This window comes from Danio aesculapii, chromosome 18 (genome assembly GCF_903798145.1).
Source record: "Danio aesculapii chromosome 18, fDanAes4.1, whole genome shotgun sequence".
Classification (NCBI taxonomy): domain Eukaryota; kingdom Metazoa; phylum Chordata; class Actinopteri; order Cypriniformes; family Danionidae; genus Danio; species Danio aesculapii.
Window position 1 is genome coordinate 49,103,850 of NC_079452.1, and position 23,822 is coordinate 49,127,671.

Below are 23,822 nucleotides of genomic sequence, written 5' to 3' on the forward strand. Positions count from 1 at the left end.
TGCGGCTGCACGCGCTGTCAGCTGCGAAGCCAAGCGAAAGTAATACAGGCTCAAAATAAAAAGATAATGCAAAAACACATAATTAACGATGACTTTAGAAAGCGAAACCAAAAGCTGCATCCCGGACATTTTAAGGCCCCGTTTACACTAATACATTTTGGTTTTAAAACGGCGTTTTAGATTGAAAACGATCCACGTCCACACTGGCGTTTCACCCAGCGTTTCTGAACAACTCTCTGTCCACACTATACCACTGAAAGCAATCACCACGTTGCCACACACAGACACTCTGGCATGCACTGCAGTGATGAGAGCTGCACTCTTCATCAAGGATTTACCGCTGGATCTAATCACACTATATTTGTTAAACGTGATATTTAATTCATCTTGTCTCCATATAACGACATTGGCCTTTTGAATCTATCACTTGTTCTTGGGTAACGTGTTTTGGCTGAGCGCAAAGATAAGTTAATATATTAATTTATGTAACCACGTACACTGATTCAGCATTTATTTCCTATATTGTGTAAACTTATTGTACTTTTATAATGGCCATTATTGATTATTAAAACTGATATGTGGTATGCTTTATATTTTTCACAGAAAATGAAAGGAGGCAGTTATGTTATAGGCTCCGTTTTGTTATAAATATGCATACAGTGAAGATAACGCTCATATAAATTTGTAGCTGCATGATGCCTTTACATTTTTGGTGTATTTTCAAAATTAAAATAGACGGATCCTTAAAAATCAGGTTTACACTTTATCGTTAAGAAAGTGAAACAAAGTTGCCAGAGTGATGTGAATGACGTTATAAAGTACGCTGTTCCTTTTGAAGATTTACCCGACATGTCCTCAGAGTTTGTTTTCCATATCAAACTTGCGAAGTCTGGATGGAGGATGCAAGACTGAACGTTGTGCACTTAATATTGAGGAAAAAGCCCTAATCAGATAGGAGAATGTCTGCAGCCACGCCTCCGTTTTCCCCATCCACACTGACACAGAGCAGCAGCGTTTTAAAATGAAAACGGCCTCTTTCAAAAAACTCTGTTTCTGGCGCCTAAAAACTCCGCCGTAGTGTGGATGTATGACATAACCATTGCAAAACTTATGCGTTTTAAAACTAAAACTAAAATGTATTAGTGTAAACGGGGCCTAAGTCCCAAAAGGCGCGTCTCTGTGGTAAAGTCTAGATCACGGCCGGCCGGACGTATGATATGCAAGCATTTATTTCTGACACTGTATAACAATAATTAATATATTTACAGTACTGTGACGGTTGGGTTTAGGGTCGGGGTGGGGGTAGACGTAAAAATAAATGTGCAATTTATTGGGTAATTTATTAGATAAAATTAATAATACTCTATAGTACAACTAGTGTTTTTATGTTACTGTGACGTTTGGGTGGGGTAGACATTAATAAAATATAATAAATGGGAAATTTAATAAAAATATAAATAATTCACGTTAACTTCCGTCCGCAACCGTATCCGATCTAGCAACAAACCTTCTCTGTGGGTCTCCACAGAGCATGTAAAATTGTATGTCGGAATGTTGTCAGTTTTCGCGCACACACAATGAGCAGTACGAAATGTGTAGTGCGACACAAGATTTTCGATTGGTTAATGGATCGTGGATGTTTGGCTATTGGCGGATACAAAAAAAGTGTAAAAGGATTATTATAGTAAAAAAAATGTCACCAAATATACTTGGGCGGCCGTTAATATACCTGGACTGCCCGCACAAGTAAAATCTACGTGTGGGAAGCACTGTTCTTATTAAATTGCATTAATAATATTGTACATATTAAAGAACAATTGTAATGTATTTGTCATATAAATTCCTCCACAGATCTTTATGAAGTATGGTCGCCAGCGGTGGAAGCTGCGGGGTCGGATTGAAATCAATGGCAAGCAAGTGTGGGACAGTGAGGAGATGGTCTTCCTCCCGCTCATCACGGAGTTTCTGTCCATAAAGGTAGTTTTAATCTGAATGTACAGTTACTTTCACACATATATTGTCTGTTTTTTTTCTCTCTTCCTCTTTCTCTCACTTTGAGTCGCATATACTATCAATCTCTTGTCTCTCCTTCCTGTCACGTTGACATTCGCATCACAGTCCCATCAATCTGTGAGACATTAATGCACATAACAGCACAGCAGCTGGACTTTGACTTGTTTTTCTCTCCCAATGGTTCCATGACACATCACCACAGATGAGGGGATGGGAACAGAGATGGAGAGGAGGGAAGACAGCACAGGATAGAGAGAAAGGAAGTTTACACAAGACAGAGATATTAAAACAGAGAGACTCCAGGGGAAGTACGAAGAGAATGCAGCTGATGTCTGAAAAAATGTTTCAGATGGGCTTGACAATTGTAAAATGGGATGTTGCGATTGATTTGTAGCACCATGTGACTCCATGACTTATTTACAGCATTATTTGAAGAGCATGTAATCAAAAATGACCCTTTGCACAACCATGTCTGTGTCCAAAAGCATAGGCAGCTGACTTGGTTCCTCGCTGCCCTATTAGGCAATGACTTTGCAGAGTTTGTGAATGCAGGCACTGTACAAAACTGATTTTGGATGGACTTCTGAAGCAGGCAAAGTGCTTTATAACAAAATAGAGACTGTGATAACCATGCGAACATTTGATTACTACAACCCTAACCTTTAACTTGAAATGACATAATGTGGAAATAAATGTTAGTAAATGTACTTTTTTCAGGCAAAATCTTTAATTTTTTTAGCTTAGCTGAGAGAAACGGAATGCAACATCTGCTTTGAAAATAAAACGAAATAACTAGGATTTTAAAGAAGATACATGACCAGGTTGTATGTCAAGATGTAGAGTTGATCACTCAAGAAAGTGGCTTTTGCAAAAATGTTTTGACTATAAAACATATTTTAATAGCTTGAACATTTTTAAATGATATTAGAGAAGGGTTTTATTCAGAAAATATTTAGCAGGAAATTTTTTAAAAGGTGTCTTTTAGATGAATTGTAGAATATTGGCCACTCTGACTAAATTGAGACATCTTTTATCATTATTATTGTTCGTTTTTGTAGGATTCTTATTTACTAAGGAACTGTTATGTTTGTAAACTATGGCTGTTGTGTGCTACAACAGCATGATCATTCATTTACGTAAATTTATTGTTGTATTAAATTTTTAAATAAAACTTAACCCAGTCCGATCCATTTGTAAATTCAGTAAATCTTGACTCTTTGGGCTGATTTATACTTCTGCGTGAAGCGCACGCGTATGCTCAGGCGCAGCATGTGTGTGGTTGCATAGCCCTTGCTGTGGCCGTCGCCGCTACTGACACGCGCCTCTTAAAAAAAATGTAACAACACATCGCAACGACGCATAGCGCAAGCTCTGTGATTGGTCGGCTTGGTATCTGAGAACGGATGAGAGCCGTGTGAACCCGTTGGAGCGAGTGTTTACAAGTGTCAAGTCCCATGAAGGAGGTGTAGATGGAAACCGTTGTTTTGTGTTTACCTTATAATTAAAGATTTTACACGTCCGCCGTTTCCCACCTCAAAAGGAGCGAGTTTGAGCTACTTCTACATTAAGGTAGCGTTCAGAAAAAACAAAAAACCAGCGAAGAAACTCAACATAAAGAAACATAAACACCTACTGCCAGCTAGAGTTTGGAAGTGTTATTGCAGAGCAACACAAACAGCATGCAGAATTATAGATGCACGACAACGCGCAAGGCATGTGCCGTGGGTCACGCCGTTCACTCGACGCAGAAGTATAAATCAGGCTTTACTCTGAATGGATCTTTTGAATCAGTGAGTTGTTTTCTAGAGACTCGCTCTAAATGGATCATTTGAATCAGTGAGTTGTTTTCTCATTAAAAAGAGCCTAATGGCCCGTTTCCACTGAGTGGTACAGTACGGTAAGGGTCCTTTATCAGGCTTGTGTTTCCACTGCCAAAAGGGTACCATTTTGGTGGGTGTGGTGTACGACAGAACGTTTCAGACGACGTCATTTTTACTCGATGTCTACAGTAAAGCTGTACAGGTCGTTCACATATCATACAGTATGAGAAGCACTTCTCACAAAACAGATGATTTATACACATAAATACTTGTGTATAAATGTTCATTACTAACCTTTCTATGGACATGATTTGATTATAACTGCAGATCAATGACATAGCCTACTGTACGAGATAGCCTACTGTAACGTTTGCAATTACATAAAATAATTATATAAATGCAACATATATGAACACATACAGCCCCTCACAGTCTCCAATATGTTACCATTTACAGAAAAGCTACACACAGCATACATTTAGTCCTTATTTGGGTTCAATAAACAATATGAAATATAGCCCACAGTCTGTTTTTTTTTACGCGTCACTCTTGCGTTTTCAGCTTCTGTAAGGATCAGATGTCAGAAGCCCTTCAATAATCACGTGCACGTTATTAATATGAACTCAGGAAGTTCGTTATTTCAAATATAGACGCACATGCAAGCTCTCTGGAGAAAGTGAAATCGTTCAAACTTTTAGATGGGCTCGTAAAACAACCACCGGACACAGCAGATTTTGTTCTGCTTGGCTTTGTGGCTGTTCATTAAGAGGACGACAAGGTTTGATTGAGCTTGGGTCATCCATGGCCCATTGTTATATGTATATATTAAAACGGTATAATGTCTCGGCTGTGTTTTTAAAAATGGCGCTTCTTTGTTTTTATTCTCCTGCTTCTGCCAGTGACGCATCTCTGTAAACCAATAGCGTTTAGCTGCGTGTCTAGCTCTGCCTTTTGGTACCTTTTTTCATGCTAGGTGCCCCTTTGCAAAGGTAACCAAAAAGTGGTATGGTTCGCTTATAGGTACCCTTTGACCTTGGAAACGGCCACAAAAAAGCGTACCAAACCGTACTGCACCACTCAGTGGAAACGGGCCATAAATTTAGGGTGGATTATAATCTGAAAGGCTCATTCCTATGACCTAATCCCTTCCAAGGGTCCCTCTGGTGGGATTAGGGCATAGGGATTGAGTTGAATTGAGTGAAGTGTGTGACCCCAAACAGCTTGCCTGCTCAAACAATAATTTTCCAAAGTGTCAATCAGTTGTATTTTTCAAACTCCATTCTAAAGGGTTCTTCGAGGTGGCTAGTTTTGAACACTTCGGTTTGGAAGGGATACTTCAATATGAGAGCCATGTTTTTTTGACTTGAAGGGCAATACATCTTGTTTGGAATGCAGCGACACTCTGTTTGAATCATTTGAATCATGAGTTGTTAGCTGGAGATCCACTCTGAATCATTGAGAACAGATGTGATTGGATCAGTTCAATTCACATAATTTGTGAACCAATTCAACCAATCACGAATCAAACACCACTATCTTTTTTACGATGATATCTTCCTTTCAGAATAACCTTTTACTGTTCAGTAAAATACTAAAATAAAAATGCTTGAATAACGCACAGATACTTATTAATAATATTAAGGAATTAATAATTGCTTACATTTATATAGCACTTTTCTGGACACTCAAAGGGCTTTACACATTGTGGAGGGATTCCCCTCATCCACCACCAGTGTGCAGCATCCACCTGAATGACACAACGGCAGCCATATATTATAGACCTCACACCACAAACCAGCTAGTTAGTGGAGAGGAGAGTGATGAAGCCAATTATGATATGAGGATGGTTAGGAGGCCATGATGGACAGAGACCAGTTAAACCGACCAGTCCGAAAGACAACGCTCACTAAGCAGTATAGAGTCCCCATCAATATAATGGGGCGTTAGGACCCACACAGACCGCAGATTGAGCGCCCCCTGCTGGTCTCACTAACACCACTTCCAGCAGCATTCTAGCTTTCCCATGTGGTCTCCCATCCAGGTACTGACCAGGCACAGCCCTGCCTAGCTTCAGTGGGCGACAATGTGAGAGGTGCTAAGAGCTAGCTGCCGGCTACTTAAAAAATCTACTTAACTAAATTAGTTGAATAAGTGGTCACATTCCACTTCTGCAGCAGACTACTCAGCCAATTGACCAATCAGAGTAGTCTTTCAGATAGGGGTTTAGAAGGAACGTTATATTAAATGTGATCTCAAAGCTGTTGTGTGTAATAATATTATCATGAGCTTGAGACATTGTGGTGGTCAGTAAACTGATGGTGTAGAATCCTCCTTAAATGAACTTCTCGTATGTGTTTGTCAAGGTGACGGAGCTAAAGAGTCTGGCCAATCATGTGGTAGTGGGAAGTGTCTCGTGTGAGACGAAGGACTTGTTTGCAGCACTGCCACAAACAGTAGCTGTGGATATTAATGACCTGGGCACCATCAAACTCAGTCTAGAGGTCTCCTGGAAGTAAGTTCAATCACAACGCATTTTAAGAATGTGCTAAAATCATTCAATTTGACAACTGATTCGATTTAATTTAATATTATTTGATTTATACTTTTTATTAAATTATCATTTTATTTGATTTCACTGAACGCACTGCTAACATGAATCTCTTGTCTTCTCTAGTCCATTTGACAAAGATGATCAGTCGTCTTCAGCCAGCACCGTGAACAAAGCTCCTACTGTCAACAAACGCTTCTCTACCTACAACCAGAGTCCTCCAGACACTCCTTCTCTACGAGAGCAGGCCTTCTATGTGAGTGTGTTCATTCACTGCATTTAGCTTTTCATCTCAATGCCTTAAAAGGAATAGTTTACTCAAAAAAATTGAGTGCCAGAATTATGTCATTACTCACCTTCGAGTTGCTCAAGTTGTGCTTCAAACTGTTAAAAACTGTTTGCTGTGGATTTAAGGTAATATTGTAATGATGTAAATTATGTTCAGTTTCTTGGACAGATGTATCATTTTGATTCACAAGATCTCTCTATATCTTCAGGATCCATTACTTTTGGTTTGCCTCTAATTTTTTTTTACTCTGAAAGTGTTGGTAGTTTTAAGCATGGTTTTCAGCAAAGTGTTGGTAGTTTTCAGTCACAGTTTCAGCCCTAAATCTACTTTAATCTTTTACTAAAAAAAAAAAAAGCATCTACAATCACTGGCCACTTTATTAGGTACACCTGTCCAATTACTTAACGCAAATTTCTTATCTGCCAATCACATGGAAGCAACTCAATGCATTTAGGTATGTAGACGTGATCAAGACGATCTGCTGCAGTTCAAACCGAGAATCAGAATGGGGTAGAAAGGTGATTTAAGTTACTGAACGTGGCATGGTTGTTGGTAAAAGACGGGCTGGTCTGAGTATTACAGAAACTCCTGATCTACTGGGATTTTCATGCACAACTATCTCTAGGGTTTACAGAGAATGGTCCGAAAAAGAGAAACTATCCAATAAGCGGCAGTTCTGTGGGCGCAAATGCCTTGTTAATGCCAGAGGTCAGAGGAGAATGGCCAGACTGGTTCATGCTGATAGAAAGGCAACAGTAACTTAAATAATCACTCGTTACAAACGAGGTACAGTATGCAGAGGAGCATCTCTGAATGCACAACATGTCAAAACTTGAGGTGGATGGGCTACAGCAGCAGAAGACCACACTGGGTACCACTCCAGTCAGCCAAAAACAAGAAATTAAGGTTACAATTCGCATTGGCTCACCAAAATTGGACAATAGAAGATTGGAAAAACATTGCCTGGTCTGATGAGTCTTGATATCTGCTGCGACATTCGGATGGTAGAATCAGAATTTTGCATCAACAACATGAAAGCATGGATCCAACCTGCCTTGCATCAATGGTTCAGGCTTCTAATGGTGGTGTAATGGTGTGGGGAATATTGGCATACTTTGGGCCCATTAGTACCAACTGAGCACTGGTCAACACCACAGCCTACCTGAGTATTATTGTTGACCATGCAGGATAACGCTTCATGTCATAAAGCATGAATAATCTCAGACTAATTTCTTGAACATGACAATAAGTTCACTGTACTTAAATGGCCTCCACAGTCACCAGATCTCAATCCAATAGAGCACTTTTTGGATGTGATGGAACGGGAGATTCGACAAAGATTCGACAGCCGACAAATCTGCAGCAACTGTGTGATGCAATCATGTCAATATGGATCAAGCTCTCTGAGGAATATTTGCAGTATCTTGTTGAATCTCTGCCATGAAGGATTAAGGCAGTTCTGAAGGCAAAAGGGGGGCCAACCCGGTACAAGTAAGGTGTACCTAATAAAGTGGCCGATGAGTGTATTTCTTAGATGGTCTGAGGGTCTGTAAATTAACAGATTATCTCAGAAAACTATACTTATCAGTTTCTTTGGTTTTATATTTTAATATAGATATTTAAATCATATTTAGCTATATTTAGTATATTTATTAAATATATTTAAAAGCTACATTTAAACATGTTAAACCCTTTCCAGAAGCTATATTTTTTCTTCTTTGAAACCCTACCTTAACTCAGCTGCCATAATTCATCTATTTTGCTTCTTTGATGTTGGAGCATAATTTATTTAATCTGAATTGATTCAAACGAGGCATTTCTGCAAAGTGCATACCGCCATAATGTCGATAAACCGCAATTCTCTCTCCCCCGTCCTAATGGAGATCTCACAGTTCTCCAGACCCTCTGAAGATTGAAATTAGCACAGCAGGCTCTCCTCGAGGACTTAATAGTAGCCATTTCTCAGAAGCATCTTCATCTCGTGTGGTCACAGTAACGTAGTGTCTGCATTTTAGACCAGTTCGATAAAACCGATTAAGTTTGGCTAGCTCATAATTTTGCTGGGTCAGATTACCTGAGGAGAAAAGAGATTTAGCGTTAGCATGCTCATATTGTTCCGCTAACTGCATGCAGACAGCTCCACGTAGCCTGATGTCCAAACAGCGCTGGTCCTTACTGGATGTGTTCAGAGACACACTGACAGAGAAACTGACTCAAAGCTGCTCATATACTGACGTCACTTCTGTTCGCCTCGGCTCGGCTCTGCTTTCCAGTCATGTAAGTGCGCTCAACCTGTAGCGCTAGTTGGAAATAGCCAATAGTTGACTAAAAATGTGTGACAAACAGGTTTGTATGGTGTTAATTAGTAGTCTCTGTCCTCTATCTAGAAAATGATAGCTGTTGTAGTGATGATGTCCCGTAGTTTCTGTCACTTGTCTTTAATTAAATAGAGCAAATAGGATTCTTGTGCATGTTAGTCATTGTCTGTCCGACTGTGAGTGACAATCATAGCATCCATTGCCGTCAATAATGCATTCATTGATGGTGCTGTTGTTTTGAAGGGTGGTCACATTAGTCTGGCGAGGCAGAGAGTTAATTAGAGGGAACGGGGAGTGTGTTTGTGCACTGGGCCTGACGCCAGTCCACTCTCCACTGTAACGACGCTTTGTGAACAAAGATACACACTAATGCTGAGTGACGGAGAACACACTTCTGTCATCCTACTGTACTCTTTTAGCCCTCTAGAAACCGACCTGCTGTCTGCTTGTAGTCTACATGTATTAGTGAATGAAACATTGGACTTTCACATGACTCCATCAGGGCTTCAACACAAGCATCATGACTGTTTATGAAAATAGAAAGTCTCTTTATGGAACAGCTGTTCACTTATCTTTGTGACCTCTCTGGCAGCTATTTTCTTTGTTGATAATAGGTGCATATTTGATTTGAAGGAAAGACAGAAATCTGTGTCAAAGTTATTTTTGTAACCTAAAAATAAGCTATGACTAAAATTAAAACTAAAAAATAAACTATATGTACACATAAAAAATGGAAAACGACAATAATATCAAAATTACTAGATCTAAAATTCAGAAAATGTAAAAATAGAAAGTCCTTCAAATTAATAGTTTACTGTTTTTTTATATCAAAAATATGTATTCTATGCATTTTGTGCTGAAAAATCGTTCGATTAATCAATTCTGCATCAATTCGGAGATTTTCAAAATGCCTCGCTAATCTCTCTTGCACCAATCAAAGTCTTTTTGAGGCAAGTCATTTCACTTGGCGGCCATCTTTGAAGCATCTCTTGGGCAGTATGTTCAGACATTCTGTTTGAATGGGGAAACATTATATTTTTCAAAATGGCTTGCCAAGCTTACGATTGAATTTCATATTAACAATCACCAATAAAATTAAACAACAACTGTCTCTAGTTTTATTTCTAAACACTCGAATCACACAAATCTGCAGAAACTGACGTCTGGTCTGAGCCCCTCCCCCAGAAAATCATCAGTCTATAGATTTAGATTAGATTAGATTCAATTTATTGTCATCACACATGTACAAGTACAAGGCAACGAAATAGCGATCATTGATTGACTGTTGTACTAGAAGACAGGACTTTATTTCATTTCACTTCATTTCATTTTCACTTTGTTTTCCCCCTTCAAAACTATACGAGTGCCATGTCTTGTGTATAGGCATGAGTCGGTATAAGTTTTTGATGGTATGTTAACCTTGAATAAAAATATCAAACTATCACGGTATTGATTACTGTGCTAAAAATGTGTTTATTTTATTTCAAATTTCTTTTATTAGGTTTTTACATGGAATATCAACCATAACAGACATTTTATAATTATCAATCCATGTTAGTGTTTACCCTACCCCAACCCCAGTTGAACATTTCCCTCCCTCAACATTTCCCTCCCTCAACAGACTTCTCATTAAGAAAAAAGCAAAACAAAAAAATAAAATAATAATAATAATAAATAAAATTAATAATTAACCATAATGATAAAAAGGTTAAAAAAAAAAAAAAAAAAAATATATATATATATATATATATATATATATATATATATATATATATATATATATATATATATATATATATATATATATATATATATATATATAAAATAAATAACTAAATAAGATGAAAATAAATAATAAATATGTTTTTATTCCTATGTTATTGCTCAGTTTAAGAATCAAGAGAGTTTGCTAGTAGATAATCTAAAAAGGGGCGCCACAACTTGTCAAAGGTCTTTAAAGAACCAGTAAGTGATAGTCTAATCTTTTCCAATTTAATACAAGTAAACACTTCAAAATGTGTTTATTTTAAATGTCTGGGTAAAAACAAAAACTTTTCCCCTGTTGAACACAATATGTTTTATTTTGAGAAGCATCTATAATATTTTGAAACAGTAAACATGTCGGGCTAAATAATTTAAAATAAATCATCGACTTCTGCTGTCTTCTTTTTGTTTCTAAAACACAGATTTCTTTACAATTTAAAACGCATCTTTGGGTATCTTTTCTGCTAGAGATACTGTTGTCCTAAAAAACAAAAAAAAAATGTAAATAAAAAATCTTACATATACTATAGCAACGGTATAGCAGAACATTTTTGTGGTTTTAAAACCTTGACTTTTCCAAACCGCGGTATACCTTAAAAATGGTATCGTCCCATGCCTACTTGTGTTTTCTATAATCTTTGAATCAATGCACAGTAAATGGGGCTGTAGGCTAGTTTTTTAATAATACTCTCAAATGCTCACGAGGAAGAGTGCTTATGTACTTTGTTTTTTATGTCATCAAATTAATGTAAACAGCTAACTATAAACACTCTTCTAATTTGCTTAAACCTTTACTAATTTTATTAATCATTATTTTGGGTTGAGGTGTTTGGATACATGTACTTGTGAGGAATTGGATGCAAGCAGAGTATGGCTGTTTATAAAGCATATAGCGCCATCTAGTGATAAAAACTGAGGGTCAAGTTCTGAATCAATTCAAGAGAGAATAGCAATGCATTTTGAAATTTGCTGAATTTTTCGAGCAATTTTTCGCCATAGCTGTTGTACCAGACTTTTTATAGAAACAATTAATAAAGCATAACACTCTTACAATAAGGTTAATGCATTTACCAACATGAACTAATCATGAACAATACTTGTATAGCCTTTATTAATCATAATTGAACATTTACTAATGCATTATTAGTCTATGCGTGTTAACATTAGATAATGTACCGTGAGTTAACATGAACTAACAATGTGTATTTATAGCAACTGTATTTTTATTAACCAACGTTAACTAACATGAGCAAATACTGTAGTAAATGTATTGTTCATTGTTTGTTCATGTTAGTAAATGCACTAATTAACATTAACTAATGAACCTTATTGTAAAGTCTGACCACATAAACAATATTACCACCCCCAGATTTCTGCTTTTTGACAATTTGGTCAAAAGTCTGTTGTTTTGACTAACATTAATACAAGTGATGTGAAAGAGCCTTTCCTTCAGCAATCATAATCGTTAGTTGTACTTCTCACAATCTCTTTTGTCCTCACTAGAACATGTTGAGGAGACAAGAAGACATGGAGAATGGGACAGCCTGGTCAAACTCCTCTGAATCCTCAGACGACTCGTCCAGTCCTCAGCTTTCCTTAGCAATGCGTCACGCTCACAAGAACTTAGTTCAGCCTGAGGTACAAGCTGCTCCTCCTGCCATCGAAATCTCATTTGCACCTCGCGAATCAGCCACCTCTACTCCCTCCCGGCTGGCCAATCAGAAAGAAGAGGACGAGGAAGAAGAAGAGGATCTGAAGAAACCAGCAGCCACCATAAGAGTCACAACAGAGGCTCCTGCAAAACCGGAAGTGCCCAATGGCCATCCTCGCTACTCTCACTCGCTTAGCCATATTAGCGAGATCAGCGCAGATGGTGTTTTGACAGACAGATTGACAGGGGAATCTGACGAAGTGACTTCAACGGTCTCTTCGGTATTAGAAAGTGACATTTCCATGGATGCTCCTCACAGAGCAGAACTGTGTTTTGTTGTACCAGACACTCAGGAGACCTGCCTCATTCCTGATCCCTCAACGAATGAGCCATCATGTCCTGCTGAGCCAATGAACTGTTCAGAATGTCACTCTCCTGCTGAAAGCGCAGTTCGTGAGTCGGCTGCTGAGAAAGCTTCAGAGCTCACCTGTGGAGATAAAGACTCTGCCCACAATGCTTTGTCCCAGCAGACGGACAATGGGGATTGTAGAACTGATTCCTCTCATGAGCCACAACACACAAAGACACAAACAGACAATCTGCTGGCGGAGAAGTCTGGCTCTTTGGTGGACACCAGATCTGTGGGTGGTTTGGAGGGACAGTCGGTGGACAATGGTCTGGAGGAGGCCCTTAGTGGCGTTTTATCCTCTCTTGATGACTATAGAGGCCAGTTCCCTGAACTACAGGTTCTCGAGCAGGAGCTGAAGATGCTGGAGGAGACGCTCACGGTGAGTGTAGTGTCTTGTTATTTGGTTGTGGGTTTGCTATTGTGGGTTAGGGTCAGTGGCATGATTGTATTGTGTTTTGTTTTTTGGTGTAATTCTTAGAGTTTATTATTATATTCTCTGTTTTTAAATTTTTGTTATGAAATGGATTAGGCATAGATTGTAAGGTTGATTAAAGCTCTCCTGACATCCAGATTTAATAATGAAGAAAATCCCATTATTATTTTTATTATTTCCATATATTTTTAAACAACACAATAACAACTTCAGAATAGTTACATAATCAGTAAGTAAAATAACCCCAATTTTTTGTTATTTTCTGGAAAAAGTCTACCTATCTGTACATCTTTCTGTCTACTCGTCTAACACATTAATAACAATGTGTTCATAGTTAGTGGATCAAAAAAAGAGTATTAAAATCATCCTAAGACAAGAAAGAGTGTTGATCAATAGATTTAGGATAACTTCGATTAAAGGTTTTGATCCACTTCCAATGTTGACTACTATATAGACTAGAGCTGTAATCGGGCCATAAAAGTTAGGCCCGAGCCAGACAAGTACATTCTGATTGACAGCTTTTTAAAAACCCGAACCCGTTTATATTTAGACATTATTCAAATATGTACATGCACACAGCTCTTCTCAAGAATGAGTCCTTTATATGCGTTTTAACTAAATTTATGCTTAGAAGTTGGAACAAAGAAATAAAATAAGTCCTCCGTAACATTGTAACATCTCAGCAGTCTAAATAGGCCTAGGTATACACTTAGCCGTTAAATTGGCCAACATACCAATAAAATAAAGTATTTCTTAACAAATTAATTTAAAATTCTAAATTTTGATGGTTATTTAGCAATAACAAAATTAAGATAAAGGCTTGGCGGGATTTGTTTCACCACTTTTTTCACAATCCTGCCTTAAGGCGACAGTGAAGCTGAATAATAAAAGAATAAGGTCAACATTAGCCTATATATCCTGTCTACATTATGCATTTATGATTTAGTTAAGTTTTAGTTATAATTTGAAAATCCTTTACTCACCAATATTAGGCTTTGTAAGCGTGTTTTTGTGGAGGAACACTATGGAATCCACTGTAAATGGCTTTGGCATGATCCTTCGCTCACTGATGGGGTGTCCTCAAGCACTAAATACCCTTTCACTCCTGCTGCTACTGGCCGGGATGCACTACTGATCTGGCTAATTTAGCAGTTTTTGAGTAGGATTGATTGTTCATCTTCCACCAGCTAAGAACCATTTTATTTTCCATGACAGCGGTTTCAATGTAGCTAGTGACCTCGTCATTTTCCCTGTCAGCTTTCTGTACATTTTCCCACTCCGCAAAACTCACTCTTTTTGACTTCTCTGTCATCATTTGTTTCACCTTTGCAGGGATGGGTTTTGATGTTGTAACAAATGATTTGATTACTTTCTTGTGCTAATTGAATGCATCACATGACTGTTCATTTACCGTGAAAGCCGGAGCGGAAGCCCGAGCCAGGCCGCCCCCATCTAAAATGATAAAAATTAAACCAGAACCCGTCTTGGGTTCCTTCGGTTTGGGCAAAGATCTTCAGCTCTAATATAGACTTACATTTTAATGTGTATGCATGCAAGCTGTGTATTAACATTTGTAATTGTTCATGTTTTGAAGTTTTTTTTTTATATTATTGGATAGTTAGACACCACATGTTATTTTTCTTACTTTAACTTGACCCATCTGTTGTGCCTCTTTGACTCAGTATGCACCTCTACCTTCACAACTCGTAAGATAAATCTAGATCGCCATATCAGATCAGTATTTGAAAGCTTTTTTTGAGTTGGAGCAGGTCAAGGAAGTTGAAAGTTAAGTTTTGTTCTGTCCTGTCCAGCATGCAGGAGGGCTTCACTGATTCCGGGCGTAGCTCTTCCTGAGATGTTAGATTCCTTTTGTTTTGGGTGCAGAAGCCATTGGGTGTTCCTAAAATCCAAGACTCATGATAACCATCAAAGTCACAGATCCGGATTTGGGTCCAGAGGCTTTGGTCTTCATCTGTAGAACAATAGAGTTCCTCAAAGACTCACCCAATGCATTCACTATTAACTGCTTCATCCTGCTTAGTCACAGACTAAACAGTGTGTCTTTTTCCAGAATTGGCCTTTTGAATGTTCCAGGGTTTTATAAATGAAACTTTTATTGACAACATTTTTGTCAGGTTGTTGATTAACAGTTAGATTGTTCCCCAGTTTGTAAAGAGCAAACATTGCCTTTGCAGTATTGCACTTTCAGTAGTGGTGGAGTGTAAGGAGTTTCAGAATAAAGACTAGGCGTTACTTCACAGACAAGTTTAGTTAGCGATTATATCACAGTAGCCTTTGGTGGCTATACTTTAGTCATTTATTTTCCTATCGGATTAGTCCTTTTATTAATCCGGGGTCGCCACAGCGGAATGAATTGCCAACTTATGCAGCATATGTTTTATGCAGCGGATGGCCTTCCAGCCGCAGTCCATCACTGGAAAACATCCATACAAACTCATTTACACACATACGTTACGGACTATGTACCTCATTCAATTAACCTATACCACATGTTTTTGGACTTATGGGGGAAACCGGAGCGCCCGGAGAAAACCCATGTGAACACAGGCAGAACATGCAAACTGAAACAGGCGTGGCTCGAACCAGCGACCTTCTTGCTGTGAGGCGATTGTGCTGCCCACTGCTCCACCGTGCTGCCTATAATTTTAATATAAATATAAATAATATAAATAATTTTTAATAAATTATTATTAAACTCAACAAAAGAAACGAGATGTATTGTGTTGTATTTTGAAGCGACAATGGAAATGTAAACACAGCCAATAATTAATATCAATTTCTACTTATACAGATGTTTAATAAAGTATATTGCTATTCTTTCACTCAAAAGAAATCACATTAGGAGCTGACTGATAAGACATGATGCTTAAACGTGCATTAAACATAATACTCAGCAGTGTTTGTTTACCTCAAGTTACATATGGCAAATTATCTTCCCTGCTCACCCCAATCAACTATTATTAACATATTTTTTCTGTTGGGGTTTCAATTTGATATTTTTGATGTTGACTAATGATCATTTGATATATTTTACACTTTAAGATAGAGTGAGAGAGAATGATAGATTACTGTTCTGCTTGTTTACCTGCAGACGCGGAGTCGCAGTCGCTCCTCCAGTGTCAGTTTGACGGTTGAAACAGCTCTGGGAAGCTTTGACTTCCTCAACACATCAGACCTGGAGGAAGAAGAGGAGGATGAGGAGGAAGATGGAGAGAAACAGAGTGTGTCAGACAGGTCAGAACTGGAGAATCTGCTGTCAAATGCTGTTTTTAACACTATATCGGCCAGGGGTGTTCTATGCCTAAAACCACCAGCGGTTTAAATATACAACTGTTTTCATATGGCTAAGAAATATATGATGTCACTGTATTATACCACTGTCTTTTTAAAGTGTAATGTCTAGAGTCCTGCCATTATTATTTTTAGTCCTTAACTATGATACTGAGCACAAACTCAGAACACAATAGTCCTCAGACTCAACTCATCATCACTCATGTCGTTTACCTCTAATACCTGTTTCATGCCATTCATAAATTGCCACCTTTTATTCATTGTGACTAAAAATTATTACCACAATCTCTGGGTGAAAGAAGTTGCCTAGCAACATGGAGAGCTAAAACATAAGCAGTGAAGAAATGAAGGGAAACATAAAGGCATTGTATAGGTATATTGGACCTGCTGGAGCTTATAGGTATATACATCATGTGTTTGTAGTCTGGTTTTATTCAAAATATTTTAAAAAGCAGGGCAACATTATATTTATTGGTACATTATATATTATATACCAACAATATTTTTGGTATTTTGTTATTTTTGGTGGTATTTTGGTAAACGTCAGTGACTGGAGACATGGATATTTTACTGAAAAACTGTTAAGTACAAATGGCCATAGATATTTTTTTTACCCTGTGGTGATTCTAGTCACGTTTAACCAACATTTCCAGTCAAAATAAAGAGCTTCTGCGTGACTCTACTGCCACCTAGTGTCTTAAAGGGCAAATGCTAGATTTGGCAACTGTTCGGTTTTTCTCTTTTTCTGTAAATATATTGTTGCGTTGCTGTTTTGCTTCTCCTGTTATCTGACATTTGTTTGTTCGTGTGTGTTGTGACAGAAGCAGCACAAAGGAGCGTCCCGCAGCTGTGGAGAGTGCAGGAGAGGACGAGGGCTGTGAGGCCAGATGTTGGGACACTCCTTCAGGTCCTCTCAGTACAAGCTGCCCAGCTCTAGATCAGACCCTACTGGTTCATCTCAAGTACTGCAGCTCACAGCTGCTGGTCAGTTTACTGTCGTTGTCTTGGAGTACTTTGCGTGGACATTTGTTCTGACACGCATGTGTAAAATAATCAGAATGAGTGAATATATATATTTTTACAATTGTGTTAGTTATTCTACCAAAAAAATCATAATTTTAAAAGCAAATCTAAAAATTGAAGTATGTCTTAGTATCTCAATGGGCCCTTTTCACATTTCCGTGTTTCTCAGTAGCGGAAGTTGTCATAGTTGGGTGCATGAATGTGAACTTGTACAACTTGAATGTGAGAGTACAACACTTAAAAAAATTTTTACAATCCAATTTGCTCAAATAATAAAAGAAAAACTCCACAATGGTGTTATCAAGAATTTCAGGAAAAAGGATAAAGAACTGCGTGAGACTGATAACAGCAGCCAGGAGACAGAACAACGTCAAATTTACCGTCCAGCCCATATACTCTGAATTTCAAATGTCTCACACAAGCTGTATTTTTTTGTAATTTGATGCAAAGATGATATAATACATACATAAATACATTTAAATGTTCATATTTAAAAAATATATATTATAAACTTTTCAAGGATGACAAAAGAGAAGCGTTTTAAAATGGTTCAGTTTTCCTAAAATTTCTGCCAAAATAAAAGCTCTGTGGAACATTTAAAAACAAAAAGCCAACAAAAATCATAAACATTAGTCATTTTACTAAGAAATATTAATGATGATAATAATAGTTATTATTAATTTTGCTGTTATTGTAAATACTACTACTAATATTATATTTTCTGAAGTTGTGGCAAAATGTAAATTGAAAATCTGTTATAATATAATATAATATAATATAATATAATATAATATAATATAATATAATATAATATAATATAGGGTGGTGCAGTGGTTAGCACTGTTGCCTCACAACAAGAAGGTTACTGGTTCGAGCCTCGGCTGGGTCAATTGGCATTTCTGTGTGGAGTTTGCATGTTCTCCTCGTGTTTGTGTGGGTTTCCTCCAGGTGCTCCGGTTTCCCCCACAGTCCAAAGACATGTGGTATAGGTGAATTGGGTTAGCTAAAATTGTCCATAGTGTATGGGTATGAATGAAAGTGTATGGGTGTTTTCCAGTGATGGGTTGCAGCTGGAAGGGCTTCCGCTGCGCAAAACATATGCTGGATAAGTTGGTGGTTCATTCCACTGTGGGGAAAAACGTTATTTTTATCATAGTAATATTTTAAAATTTTACATCATAGTTATATTTTACATCATATTAATATTTCAAAATATTGCTGTTTTACCGTATTTTGACCCAATGAATGCAGTCTTACTGTATTATTATGTTAAACATTGTTCAATTACATTAAACAGATTTGTGAAACATTATGAACAACCAAGGAAGTTTTTTAGAGAAAATGTCAGTGTAAAACCTTTTTAATATATTTTTTATTCAAGAGATTTTGGTTACATCATTATTTTATTTTGTTTAAATGTGAAAATGCATTATAGCCAACAGAAGTATTCTTACAAAGTAGAAGTATTGCATACAATTATTACAAACAACAATTTAAAGCTAAAAATGTATAAAAAATAAAAATAAAATACAAAATACAAATCATAGTCATAATAGTTCCAGATTTTTATTTTTGTCATGAGTTAGATTTATTTGACATAAAATAGATAGTACCACATTCTTTTGCATTTTTCCATTAGACTGGATACAAATGTCTTGCGTTCCTTTTAACTGCCTGTTCACCCTCATTCAGATATCGTCTTGTGTTCTTGTTAACAGAGACTAGGCACCTTCGGGCCTCTGCGCTGTGGGGAAATGTATGCTCTGGACCGACTTCTCAGAGAAGCAAGAGTCCTGGAGCTCATACGGTGGGCCGTGAAGGACTCTAGGGGTGCAGACGTCCAACCAGAAGAAGGTGAGACCCTTTCATATCGAACCACTATATTACTTCAATCTACATTTGTTGTGTTTCAGTCACATCTTATGCAGCCTTATTTCCCTTCAAATGTGCATATACTGTTTTCTCACAGTTCTTACATGAGATCATTGTTTTTCCTGGTGCAGTTGTTCCTCAGTTAGATCAGTGTCAGGGGGCCGTGTTGCTGTGGCGTCAGTGTACGGATGGCTGCGGTGTCTACAGCTCCTCCGCTGAGGCCTTCTTACAGGCGCTCAGTGAGGCTTACGCTAGCAGACTCCCTGAGAGATGTGCTGGATTCAGTGATGCAGGTAAATGTGTGTGTGTGTCTGTGTGAATGCATGAACAAGCACTAAAAGTGGGGGATTGATTTCTAAATTAAAATGGCTGCACAATTCATTAATCAACATGAATTACAACATTACTCATAACTTCCTGTATTTCACCTCCTGGAGGTTTTTAATCTCCTGCTAGTGATTGATTTTGATGACACCGGGTGTTTCTGTAGACTAAATCATATTGTCGTTTGATGCTGGTGCTTAATCAGTTATTGATTGATTTGTCAATAATCTTTGTAATTGTAATGGCAAATTATTTTCTTCCTGTTCACAAGGACTATATTTTAAAAGTGAAGACTGAAATTGAATAAAGTCAGACTAAATTTGTCTTTTAGTTGCTTGAATTCTTTGGTGAATGATCGGTTTATACACAGACAGCCTCTGTGAGCAAAAGAATTCCAATGATGGACTCTCAGGCATTTTTAAAGACAATGTACAGTGTTTTAGATAAGAATTTCTTTGCAGAATACACATGGCAGTAATAGCTCACTGATAATAATGCATTTGATCTTTACTAACCTTAATCAATCATCAATATATAAATGTCAATCATCAATATATGATCATCAATATTATAAAATTTCCATCACATAATTAATACACCTTATCGATGGTCAGTTTAGCATGGATGTCAGTATTATGCATAGTTTTGAGGCAAATGCAGATTATGTGTTTAAAGAGTTTTACATTCACAGAAGTATTGTGTTCTAGCTCTTAAATACTGTCTATTTTTCTTGTATTCGTGTTATGCCACTCCTAATACTTGATGCTTCAACAGTGATTTTTTATATATTAATTTTGGTTCTAGTTCCTGTTCTTTCATTTGTCCAAATATGATGTAAATGTTAATGATTATAAATGAGACTAAAATTGTGATAAGGATCTTACATTTCATTCATATTCATTCATAACCTCTGTGTCATGCCACTTTTCCACTGTGGACAGCATTATCAAATGGTTAGTAATCTTATTAATAAAATAATTAGCAATTGTCTGACTCAACCTGTACATTTAGCACTTGAACATGTAATACATGTATGGTAAACAAAGTAAGTCTCTCATATAATATATCTGCTAAAAGACAAAGGATATTACAGTACAATCTGTATTGTATAGATACATAAATCATGTAAACATTTGAATATTAGTAAATAATTATAGTGAAATTAATATAAAAACTGAATAAATATATGTATGTACACACATTTCCATAGACTCCAGCACCTAGTAATGTGTAAACATTGAGCTTTTCACATGTGCACTATATTATAGATATAGAAATTAACACTTAGATAACAAAACTATTTACTCATCACATGGACACACATTAACCTTAGCTGCCAGTGTGAACATCTGAGTCAACGCTTTTGACATGTTGAATATTAATCATTCAATTTAATTATTAAATGGTCAATCATTGATTCATTTCACAGTTCTAGACTTGTATTTACAGAGAAACTAAACATTCTTTTGAGTGCAGAGGCTTGTGTTTTTAGTGTTATTTGCACATCCTGACAGTCTGCCACATTATGCATTATTAAGGTTAACGATTAATCGCAAAGCTGACATACCTAATTTTGACTGTCCGTCTGTGTTGTTAGTGTTTCTGCGTCTGCTGGAGAGGATCCTGGAGAGGAAGCTGCCCAGGCGTGCAGGAAGCACGTCCAAAGAGACTCTCACCCTCTTCCAGTTTTGGAGCTACCTGGAGGCAGAGGGAGTGAATGACTTGGACACACACATTCCTGAGTTGGCTGAAGAAGGTAGATAAGAGGGCCATTAAGAGCGGCTTTTCATATGGACAGCAATTTACAGCACAGTCACAAACACGAAAGGAGTTTTTTATTTGCTTCATAACATTGTAGAAATAAATTTGTATTCACAAATTTGCTTCTTAATGCTTGCACAACACTTCCTTTCTTTCTTTCTTTCTTTCTTTCTTTTATATATATATATATATATATATATATATATATATATATATATATATATATATATATATATATATATATATATATATATATATATATATGTATATATATATATATATATGTGTGTATATATATATATATGTGTATATATATATATATATATATATATGTGTATGTATATATATGTGTGTGTATATATATATATATATATATATATATATATATATATATATATATATATATATATATATATATATATATGTGTGTATATATATATATATATATATATATATATATATATATATATATATATTAGTCATTATACATTTTTAATCATTTTATTTCTTTTTAGACTTTTATCCAAAATTTGCATTTTTATTTCAATTTTAACACTTAACTATCTTCTTTCTTGAATGTTTTTAACACTTAAAGGGATAGTGTACCTTAAAATGAAAATTTACTTACTATTTACTCTCTCACAAGTGGTTCCATACCTTCCCTTTTTCTTTTAAACATAAAAGATGTTTTGAAAATGCTGGAATCCTCTAACCACTGACTACCATAAATTATAAAGACATAGATATAAAATAATTCAAAAAAATTTTAACTGTACTAATATTTCATAATATTGTCACAATATTGACTTCATCATTTAAATGTAGCTTAGGTAAGACACTATTAAGAGACTTATTTTACTAATAGGAGACTTATTTCCAAACAATATGGATAAAGAATTGTTTTAAAATGTAATGTTCAAATACTATTGATTCAATCATAAACTTAATAATATATTTAAATATTTGTTATAAACACATATGAAATAAATATTATCTAAATGGTTAAGATAAATATCACAAATAAAACACTCATATTATACTGAAAATAAATACACTTTCTTGCATATAAATTATATATATATATATATATACATACACACACACACATTTTATTTTATAATATATATTATATGCAAGAAAGAGTATTTATATTCAATATATTATTACGTTGCATTTCTACCTGCAATAGATCCCATGCTTTGTGATTTATATTTTTGAAAAGTAGTTATAGCTTACCATTAATGTTACAGTATTTAGTAAACAGAAATAACTACACTGATCTTGAACACAGCCGTTTTTTTAATAACAAAGATAACCAAATTTAAGAAGAACCCCAGCAGACACATAACGTCATAAGACATTAATATTAACTTCGATTTAGATTGCCAGCATCTAAGGAAATGTTATTTTGACGTTCCTTAACGACCTGAAATGATGTTGAAATTTAGTTGATTTTGGGTTGTGTTGGAAAGTGACTAAAATCCAACGTCGAGCTAACATCTTAAACCAACATCAATAAGACGTCAAATACTGACATTCATTCGGCAAGTATGACAACCAAAATCCAACATCTGATTGACATCATAGTGGGAACGTCCACACGACTCCAAGCTGTAACATTATTAGATGCTGATATTTTGTTGTTTTTAGGTTGCGTTGGACAATAACCAAAATCATTTCAAAGCAAAATGCAACGTCTCACAACATTGGGATACAACGTCAATCTGATATCATGTGCCTGCAGGGACACGTTGAGAAATCCTTTAAAAATGTGATCAACTGCAGCAAACAAAACCAAAAAAACTAGAATACATTCAGAACGTTCAGAAAATGGGCAAAGTCTGGGCATTACTGTATGCAGCTGCAGATTGTTGTAAAGTAGCAATAATGGGCCATAAGCACAAGGCGTTTCTCCTCTAACATTCATTAGGAACAGTGATTATGCAACGGTAGTATGGATACCCCTATTATCACCTCATTGCACCTCTTTGTGGTTGTGATTTCGTTTGCTCCCCCACCTCCTGTTTTACTCTGCAGTGTATCTGTTTCATCAGTAGCTGTGTTTCCATTGCTCTTCAAATTTACACATATTAGGAATTGAAAAGAAACGCTTAATGGAAACATGCCAGTTTTGCTAAAACAGCCATATATCGCAAACAAAAATCAAACAAAATTGCACTTGCGTGAGGTAGGTGCCATGATTTAGTAAAGATGCAATGGAAACATTAGAAAGTCACATGACCATTCTATTAAGAATGTATGTGTGTTTTTTTCTGTAAACCAGG

The 23,822-nt window shown here is 36.4% G+C and overlaps 1 protein-coding gene across 3 annotated transcripts in view; it reads left to right on the forward strand.

The window, feature by feature from the left end:
• Nucleotides 1–23,822, forward strand: part of ripor1 (RHO family interacting cell polarization regulator 1) — a 155,517-nt gene that overhangs the window by 123,796 nt on the left and 7,899 nt on the right. For all 3 annotated transcript variants that reach the window (XM_056478095.1, XM_056478094.1, XM_056478092.1), the window contains exons 10-18: nt 1,852–1,977; nt 6,197–6,345; nt 6,508–6,637; nt 12,256–13,191; nt 16,358–16,500; nt 17,379–17,541; nt 19,299–19,434; nt 19,584–19,745; nt 21,374–21,532. In XM_056478095.1, the coding sequence (XP_056334070.1) occupies nt 1,852–1,977; nt 6,197–6,345; nt 6,508–6,637; nt 12,256–13,191; nt 16,358–16,500; nt 17,379–17,541; nt 19,299–19,434; nt 19,584–19,745; nt 21,374–21,532 (2,104 nt within the window). The remainder of the gene's footprint in view (nt 1–1,851; nt 1,978–6,196; nt 6,346–6,507; nt 6,638–12,255; nt 13,192–16,357; nt 16,501–17,378; nt 17,542–19,298; nt 19,435–19,583; nt 19,746–21,373; nt 21,533–23,822) is intronic.